The sequence below is a fragment of the Triticum urartu genome, chromosome 1 (assembly GCF_003073215.2).
Source record: "Triticum urartu cultivar G1812 chromosome 1, Tu2.1, whole genome shotgun sequence".
NCBI lineage: Eukaryota > Viridiplantae > Streptophyta > Magnoliopsida > Poales > Poaceae > Triticum > Triticum urartu.
The window spans coordinates 526008290-526018344 of NC_053022.1; the positions used below are offsets into that span (position 1 = coordinate 526008290).

At 43.7% G+C, this 10055-nt stretch overlaps 1 protein-coding gene across 3 annotated transcripts; it reads left to right on the top strand.

Annotated features, from left to right (window-relative positions):
• Nucleotides 1-438: 438 nt before the first annotated feature.
• Nucleotides 439-7740, top strand: LOC125525543 (leucine-rich repeat receptor-like serine/threonine-protein kinase At2g14510). 3 transcript variants are annotated; one of them, XM_048690564.1, is made up of 7 exons: nucleotides 439-580; nucleotides 669-1234; nucleotides 1316-1530; nucleotides 3321-4997; nucleotides 5082-5147; nucleotides 5233-7449; nucleotides 7539-7740. In XM_048690564.1, exons 2-3 carry the CDS (start codon nucleotides 684-686, stop codon nucleotides 1458-1460), a joined length of 696 nt encoding a protein of 231 aa, XP_048546521.1. In that variant the 5' UTR covers nucleotides 439-580; nucleotides 669-683; the 3' UTR covers nucleotides 1461-1530; nucleotides 3321-4997; nucleotides 5082-5147; nucleotides 5233-7449; nucleotides 7539-7740. The 3 variants fall into 3 exon arrangements, with proteins under 3 accessions (XP_048546521.1, XP_048546518.1, XP_048546511.1); XM_048690561.1 differs by having other exon boundaries at nucleotides 1316-4997; XM_048690554.1 differs by lacking the exons at nucleotides 439-580; nucleotides 669-1234 and having other exon boundaries at nucleotides 1456-4997.
• Nucleotides 7741-10055: the final 2315 nt, after the last annotated feature.

Below are 10055 nucleotides of genomic sequence, written 5' to 3' on the forward strand. Positions count from 1 at the left end.
TCTTTAAAAAGGCCTATATTTGGAAACGAGGGGAGCAGTAGACTCTTCGTGGGCGATGACTCTGTCCAGCCACGGAACAGAAACGGTGCAAAAGTCACCGCATGTCCAGAGCACTAGTGCTAAAAAACTCTGAGGCTGTAACGTGCATGGGCACGAGGCAACGAGCTGGCCACCGCGAAAATCGCGCAAGAAACAGTCAAAAGTCCACGATTCCTTTCAATTAAACTCGATCCGGGTGGGAGGCGTCCCTGGCCACGAGCCCACCCTGTGAGCCCAGCAAGGAGGTTGACTGACTTGCATTGTATGCAGGTCAACCCACCGCGGCCCCATGTGATCTTCCCCTGCTGGGTAGGTGCGCTGCACTGCACATACTACTTAAGTTTATATATAATTATATATACTGAAAACTGCTGTTAGACGTACATACAAATATTGTGTCCTAGTGTGTAGCCGATGGCACCTGCGCGATTGAGGCACCACCGCCAAGAGCTAAGAGACATGGCGGCCCGGTATCTGTTGCTGCTTCTTCTCAGAGTCGCCGGCGGCATTCTTCAAGTCCATGGCCAGGTCGATAGCTTAGGTGAGCACATCATGTATAAGTTTGCAAGTATTGCTCTGCGCAAACATTGCTTCATCAATCGGCCTCTGTTGTTTGCTTCATTGATCAGTCTCCACCATTGGCGATGTGTTCATATGCAAGTTTCATAAGCATAGATTGCGGTCTCCCGCGGGAGACGGGCTACTTGGACGACACGACCAAGCTCCCCTATGTCCCAGACGCCGGTTTCATCGATGCCGGCACCAACCGCAACATCTCCCCGGAGTACAAGGCGGGAAAGAGCTGGGGCAACGTCCGCAGCTTCCCCGACGGCGTGCGGAACTGCTACACGCTCCGGTCCCTCGTGGCCGGGCTCAAGTACCTCATCCGGGCTAAGTTTATGCACGGCAACTACGATGGCCTCAACATGTGGCCTATCTTCGATATCCACATAGACGTCAACTACTGGCAGACCGTGACAATCGAATACGGCGACAAGCCGGAGATCGCTGAGATCATTACAGTCATCTCCAGTGACTCCGTGCAGGTGTGCCTCATCAACACCGGCTCCGGGACGCCGTTCATCTCTAGCCTTGAGGTGAGGCCTTTGAAGAACAAGCTCTACCCGCAATCGGGCAAGTCACAGGCATTGGTTCTCGCCTTCAGGGCCAACGTTGGCTCTGATGAATCCATTAGGTAATAATCATGGTGCAGCGTATGTGAAGTATTCATCAATAATTAGTAAGATGGGGAGTGGCTAATCTCCCGATGGATCAGGTACCCTGACGATCCACACGACCGTATATGGGTCGAATGGTCTGCAAGGCCTGAGTGGTTGCCGATATCAACGACCAACAAGGTGCACAACAACGTCACTGACTTTTTCGAGGTGCCGTCGGCCGTCATGCAGACCGGCATATAATGTCCATCAACTCCTCCACGCCCATTTTCACTTGGGAAGCAGAGCCCAGCACCAAAGATCCAGCGCCCAGGTGCGTACAGTACTCTACTGACTACTCACTCTTTTAGATAGCCGTGGGGCCAAATCCATCTCCTTTCTCTTCGATTTTTTCTCTGTGTATTTATTGCGAAGGGAAGCATGCTGTCCACTAGCATCACCAGCAATACCGATGAGGCTATTGACGCTATTCACATTTGAGAGAGAGTCATACATTCGTATTTCATTTGTATTTATGATAATCTTCGTAGTGCATAGTATCATATGTTAATATTTGATGATCCCATTTATTATTATGAGTATTCATGATGAACACTAATGTATTTTAGATATCACTTCATTGTGTATATGATACTACTTTCTCCGTTCTGGTTTATTGGTCCCTTTAGTATTTTATGCCAAATTTTGACTATAAATTTAATTAACAAAATTTTAATGCATGTCACAAAAAATAGTATCATTAAAAACTATGTTCAAATTAATAGGAATTCAATAATATAATTTTTTATGACATGGATAACATTTTTTAGCTAAATCTAAGATCAAATTTTGACACAAAATACAACAAAAACCAATAAACCAAGACGGAGAGAGTAGTATCCACTCTTTCTTCAATTAATACTGTATAGCATGTCAGCAATAACCTAGTTGGCACTGCATGAGGTTTCGAGCATGGTTAATAATACAGCCAATGGTCGCCTATAAAAAGTTGTCATGTCATCTACAGTCGACCTCTTAGCTGGCATGTACTCCCTCCATTTCTTTTTAGTCCGCATATAAGATTTTGTCAAAGTCAAGCTTTTTAGAGTTTGAGTAACTTTATATTAAAAAATATAAACATTCACAAAATACGAAATCAATATTATCAGATACACCATAAAACGTATTTTCATACTATATAGTTTTAGTACTGTAGATGTTCATATTTTTTTATATAAATTTAGTCAAACTTTGTGTAGTTTGACTTTGACCAAATCTTATATGCGGAGTAAAAAGAAACGGAGGGAGTACAATAGTAAGTTTTAAATATATACTAGTTTATCAATAGTTGGTCCACCTTACATCCTCACAAAGCGTCTTGGGTCTCGTGTTGCATCTGGCTACTAACCAAGAGACCGCTTCTCTTCTCTCTCCTCCAACTAAGCAAGGATATATTATTCTATCTCTTAGAGCAGGTACAATAAGCTTATGTAAGCGGGTTATAAGAGTTAAAATATTATATTTCTGCTGACATGGAGGGAACAGAAGAGAAGCTGGCTACAGAATAAGAGCCGGCTGCAACACGTTCTCCTAGGCACTATGTGAGAGTGGGACGTGGACCATGCATTAATAAAATAGCACTTCTTAACATCTTACTATTGTACGTGCCGGCTATAACCTTGGCTATAGATGACATGTCAACATCATATAGCCATCAACTGACTGTACTACTCTATTAACCATGCTCTTATAATACCCCACAGCGAGACTCCATTTACTTCTCTATGTATTTATTGTGACACTTCAATGGAAGCTTGCATGCTAATTAGACACTTCAATGGAAGTTTCCGTAATCAAAATTATATTTAGGTACGTCTTCGTTATGTACTCCTTCCGTTTTTATTTAGTCCGCATATTAGTTTTGGTAAAAAGTCAAGCTTTGTAAACTTTGACTAAGTTTATAAACAAAAATATTAATATATACAATAACAAATCAATACTATTAGATTCATTATTGAATGTACTAACACACCATATAGATTTGTTATGGTAAATGCTTATAATTTTTTCTATAAAGTTGGTCAAATTTTATAAAGTTTGACTTCGGTCAAACCTAATATGCAGACTAAATAAAAACGGAGGGAGTACATGGCAGAGCTGGATCTCCTTCCCAACGACACCTTTCGCGAGTTCTACGTCAAGCTCAATGACATTCTCTGGGACACAACAAAACCTGTTGAGCTGAAGTATCTCGAGACGTGTGTCCTCTACAATGAAAAACCCGACCACTCCAACGAATATATCTTCTCATTGGAGGCCCCAGCCAAATCCACACTCTTGCCCATCCTCAATGCTTTCGAGATCTTCTCTGTAATCTCCGCCACCGAAATAGCCACAGGCACCTTGGAAGGTAAGCGGTTATGCATTTTTTTAAAGGGTTCTCCCCTCCGTTCCATTTAACTAAAGTGAAACCAAAATCATCGTTCACATTGCTCATCTCAAGCCAAAGTAAGTGGCCGTGTTAAGATGCATGTGCATGATTCATGAAGCTATACTATTTCAGTATTTCTCTATATAGATCCCGGAGCCTAAATGGTTTCTTTTATGTGTTGCTACCAAGAAATGCTATAGTTTCTGCCATGACGAACATCAGAGACAAGTACCAGGTGAAAAAGAACTGGATGGGCGATCCTTGCGCGCCCACCAATTTCGCCTGGAATGGATTGCGTTGTAGCTACATTGTTTCTGGCCCACCAACTATCACAGGCTTGTGAGTTATTTCCGTTTGATAATTTTTTTGGGTTGTGGCGAGTACTACTACGTTTTTATGGGACCAGTATAGTGGACCGTATGAAGGGCCTTGCTTCGGTAGACCCCCCCAACAAAATATAGAAGGACATAATGGTCATACGGAAGAAACGTATGCCCACCTCCTATCATACCGTATAGACCGACGTCCGTATACCTTGACGAATAAAAAAACCGCCGCACGTGTAGAGGAAAAAAGTCAACTGCACGATCTTCTCGCCCGCCCGACGATCACGCACGTTGATCACGCCCAGTTTCCAACTGTGCGATCGCCGCCGACTGAACCCCATCCGACGCTGCATCTGAACGTCGCCGCGGATCCGTCCGGCGTCGACCTACGCTGGCGACGTCTACACCGCGGCCCTCGTCTTCCACGTCGCCGCCGTTTTCCATCTAACCCTTGTCTTGCACGTCGCCGTCGGCCGGCTTGTCGGCTGCGACTGACCACGCTGTCGTCCGCACGCCGCGGATCCGGCCCTGCGTCGACCTACGTCGGCGACGTCTACACCGCGGCCCTCGTCTTCCACGTCGCTGCCGTCTTCCATCTAACCCTTGTGTTGCACGTCGCCGTTGTCTACTCCGCGGCCGAAGGTTTGCCATCTAATCTCCTTGTCTAAACCTAGCATGCTAGATGATATGAGTCACACATAGTGATCTAGGGTTTATGGTTGAGTAAACATGCCGTCGCAGCGGCGCCTCCCCGGACGACCGCATGTTGTAGGCAGATAGAGTTGCACTTGGGCATGATCCACGGTACAAACTTAACACGTGATGAATTCACAATGTTATGCAGTTTGGTCAGTTAGGCGTGTTGTCATGGATGAACAAACCGCATTGACGGGGGATGATAATGGTACTAATAAGGCGACTCGGAATGATAACGATATTTTTAATGAATATGATGACAGCAGCGACAACGATTCCGTGTCGTCATTTGATATCTTGCCTCCGGAGGATTTTGATCATAATGAACATGGCGCAAATAGTGAAAACGTAAGTGCCGTATATTTTGATTTCATCTTTGAACCTGCAATGTATGGCATGGCTAACTATTTCTCTATGTATACAAATTTGCAGGAAGATGTGGATGTTGAGAATGTGGAAAATAGTTTATAGGAATCATTGGCGGATAACTTGAGCCAGGTTCGTAGATAGATGTTGTACATCGATGAATATTATGAATTAAATGATAGTAGTTAACATATACATTTTCATATGAATTTTGTAGGAGGAGTCAGATGGTATTAGCGGTGATCACGATGAGGGGGAGATCGACATTGAGGAGGCTCGAAGGCAGCAGCAAATGGTGGATACACATTGGAAGGTGATGGCTATGACCTTTCGGTCGCAAGGTGATGCATACATATTCTATAACAATCACGCCAAAGAGAACGGGTTTAGCATCAGAAAACAGAAAGTCAAACGAGGTGCTTCAGGAATGATACGGTACCGGAGATTTCTTTGCTCCAGGGCAGGTAGAAGGCAGAGCAAGTTTATAACCATGGAGGGCCGCAAGCGCAGGCTTAGACCGGAGACTCGTTGCGATTGCGGTGCACATATGGTGGTGAAGCTGGACAGAGAATGTGGTGTTTGGTTTGTCGCGTCATTCGTGGATGATCACAACAACGTGATGGCTAGGCCCGACGAGGTTTGTTTTCTGTGGTCTCACAGACGGATTGGAGAAGGCACGAGGGCAGAGATATTGGCGTTGGAAGCTGCCGGGATAAGAAAGCATATAATAATGGACAACTTTATCAGCAGATACGGTTCGTACGATAAGTGCGGGCTTATCAGGAGGGATATTTACAATCCTTGTTGCAGAGAAAAAATGAAGCTCATCGCAAAAGGTGACGCAGAGACGGCAGTTGGCATTATGAGGAGCAGGAAGGAGAAGGACCCTGAGTTTTTTTGAGTATGTGCGTGACAAGGAAGGGCGACTGAAGAGTATGTTTTGGTGTGATGCACAGTCGCGGAGGGACTATCAGGACTACGGAGATGTGGTTGTGTTTGATAGCACGTATAAGATGAATAGATATGGTATGCCGTTCGTCCACTTTGTCGGAGTTAACAACCACCGTTGCACCACAGTGTTTGGATGTGCCATAATTGCTGACGAGACGGAAGGGTCATATGTGTGGCTGCTGCAGACATTTATGAAGGCAAACTGTCAGGTGAAGCCAAAGTCAATAATCACAGATGGTGACGCTGCAATGATCCGGGCTATTCAGACTGTGCTTTCAGATGTTTTCCATCGTCTTTGCTCCTGGCATATCGAGAAAAATATGCAGAGGCACCTGCATTACAAGTTACTGGATGAGTTCAGATCGCTCCTATACTATGCCACCTCTCAAGCGAACTTTGAGCAGAGATGGACCGCTTTCTATAATAAGTGGAAGACGGATAGAACTAAAGAGTGGCTTGACAGGATGTACAGGAAGAAGAGACTTTGGGCAGCTTCATATCTTTCCGATGGTTTTTTCCTTGGTATGCGAAGTAATCAGAGAAGCGAAAGCCTCAACTCCTGCCTTCACCTACACCTGGACTACGGTATGACAATAGTTGATTTGGTTGTGTATTATGAGAACTGTATAGTTCGCCTGTGTGAGAATGAGGCGTACGATGACTGTGAGGCACACCAAAAAGAACCACCATCGGTTACTGAATATAAGGCACTTGAGGAGCATGCCGCCAAAGTATTCACACTTGCTAATTTTTACATCCTGCAAGATGATTTGCACAAGATGGGTCAGCTGGAGATATTTGAGACGCTCGTGGGAATTGAGCGTCAGACATATATGGTGACATGGAAGGATAACCACAAGTTCATGTATAATGTTGTTTATGAACCAGGTAACTCAGAAGAAATTATAACATGCAGTTGTCTTAGGATGGTTCGGAAAGGCCTGCCATGCAAACACATTCTTTTTGTTCTTCATCATCTGAGCATAACTGAAATACCAAAGTGTTGTGTCCTTCATCGGTTGTCAAAAAATGCGAGAGATGGATTGCCTGTGCAGCGGAAGAGTGATATGTTTGGATGGGGTTGGTCAGGGCCATTAGAGAGAGACCGGTATAGTCAAATAAGCATAAAAACCGCAGAGGCAGCTCATGTTGCAGCAAATGATCCCTTCTTGTTTGACGAGTTGATGAAGTGTCTGGACAACATAATAGCGCAGAAAAAGATACCAGAGGAGGAACTTATAGGAAGTGGAAGGTATGCTAAGCTTAAGAAGGAGGCAAGTCAAGCGCAACAAGTTGAGCCTGGTATTGGTGATCCTGAGAAAGTTTCGACGAAGGGTGCACCTAAGAAGGGGCGGTCAAAGGGGGGCCCCGATGTTACAAAGAATGGTAGGCCAAAAGATTTTACAGAGAAAAAAAGTGGTCCTTTGTGCAGTCTATGTAGTCTACCAGATCATAACAAGGCTACATGTCGAAAAAACCAGAAGTAAGATGCTACCTTCTTATTTTTTGTTATGTTGGTACTTCGGTTTTACAAACTATATTTTCTCACCTATATTTTTATGTTATGTTCAGGAATTGGGCGTAGAGAAGCATCTTGCTATGTTGGAAGAATAAAAATGGTCGCACGAGTCTAGTCCGAATAAACTATGTTGTTTCTTGTTCGTACTTGTGTGGCAGAAAACTTTATGTCTCGATTTATTTATGTGTGATGAAAATACTTATGTGAACATATGTGATATGACACATCATATTTGTTTAATGAATTGCCATCTTATTTGTACTGCTATGTGAAAGAGTTCGCAGTTTTAATATGCTGGGTTTTTGTTACTATACCTGTTGCAAAAAACATGGCCGACCGTCTTGTGCAAAAAAACATAGCCGACCATCGTTGTGCAAAAAATGCCCGACCGGCAGCTGGACCGCAAGTTGGGATATATTCCCAACCCAAATCAAGCCAACGAGGCGACTCGGGAGGTCCATATAAAGCCCATCAAGGGCCCAGCAGCCAGGTCCAACAGGGCGGCGATTTCAAGCAGTACTAGCAGAGGAGTTCGACATGTGTAGCACGCCGACATATTTAAGCTGGTCCTCACCCTCGTCAGCTTCCGAGGTGGGACTAAACTCCTTCGTTGGGCGCGCGAGGCGACGGTGACTGGGCCGGGGAGGGGCGAGGCTGGGCCTGTCGTACTGGGCCGACATGGGGCCTCGTCAGCGTTGCATTGACCGCATCGCCTTATTTAGTCCCACCTCGCCAACGGAAGGGCGCACCGACCAGTTTAAATAGCCGCGTCGGCTGTTTCTCTCGAACTCCTTTGTTACAAGCTCCTGTCAGCCCCGTTGGCCTACTTGTGGGCCCTTATGGGGTCCGCATCGACCGCCCGAGTCGCCTGTCGGCTAGATTTGGGTTGGATGCACAGTCCATGGGTCCACAAGGGAAGGTCGGGCTGTTTTTTTTCTAGTCAAATTTTTTTAGCAAACGAGGAGGCGTCCGCCTGCATTTATATGTGCATCTAAGAGCCAACAAACGGCGGCTGGCATTATCATCACATAATAATATTGCACATAAAGCCAGCCGTCTGCCTCCATTTATATGAAACTCTACGAGCCAGCAGACGGCGGCATCATCATCACATAAGCATATAGCAAATAGCAGCTTAACATATATAGTTGGAAAATAAATATTGTAGCTAGTACCGACGACGGCACCTTTATTTAGTTGCGGACGTGCATAATCATGCCCATTACAATAAGAAATGTCATAATATCAAAATTGTTCCTAGTGCCGTCAACGACACGTTTATTTAGTTGCGATAATAAGAAAAAGAATGTTCTCGTAGCCAAAAACCCATCAACAAACTAATTTCTTGTCCATGATCTGCAAAATCTTCTCTTTCACAGTTTCCATCGTGTTGCACTCTGAAAAAAGTATTTCAGCTAGAATGCGTCCCCTTGAAGCATTCACCTCAGCTTGATCAAACTCAAATATCCATTCATCTCCGTTCCAGTTTTGAATGCATTTCACCACAAACAGACCACAAGAAACTCTATAAAAAACCTCGAGTCAGGCATTGCTGTGTAAGAGAAGTACTTAGAACTTAAACAGTTGAACATACCCATCCTTTTGTAACGGCATATCATACTCATTTATTGGCCACGAAGATACGTCTGGATGTTCCATTTGTACAAGGGAGTTCACCTCCAAGGTATCTTTAGCTATTTCTGCCCTCTGAAATATAAATGTGAAGTTCATATGAAGTACATAACTATTTACTACTATCTATCTTGTTACATGTAAAGAAAGAAGCTTACGAGCTGCCTTATTTTTTTAAGAACTGACTTGCTGCATTTACCAGTAGAATTTAAAATTTGAAACTCTTTTTTCTTGTTGTGCATGAGAATTGTTATCCAGTGACTTTCTTCCACATGAAAAGGAAAGTATGCCTACAACAAAGTTTAGTCAAGTTCTTGGACACACAATTAGTTATGTACTACGAAGGATCATACAAATGTGAAATACCTTATCTGTAATGAAATACTCCTCATTAACTCTAGACACCATTTTAGTTTGGTTTGTGAAATGCTCCATAAAATGGTGCTTAGAGTTCTTAACCTTTCCTTCAGCACGAAGAATAAGCCAGTGTGACACCCAAGATGATAAAATGTGACGGTCAGGACGAGGATTATGGGTCTGCATATGGTTGCAATAACTATTGATGACCTGAAAATAACATAACAGCAATACTCCTCTTAGAAAAAATTAAATATGACATGTACAACTTCATATAATTGTTGTAATACTTACACCGCCATGCAACCATTTTTTCCTACTAAGCTTCGCCGAGTCTGATAGTGTCTTGATATAAACCTTCGCGGCCTCTATGTGATCCTCAGTAATGTAATCGGTATTAATCAGAACGTCTCTTATACCAAACAAACCTAAAATATAATCAAACAATGAGTAAATAAATTGTGCATGGAAGGAATGAAATATCTTCAAAACAAAGTACATAACACTTACTTTTCTTTGGACGTTTACGTCCACCGATCTGCTGGAAGGGTGAAAGAACGTACTTTGACTTTTTTCTCTTG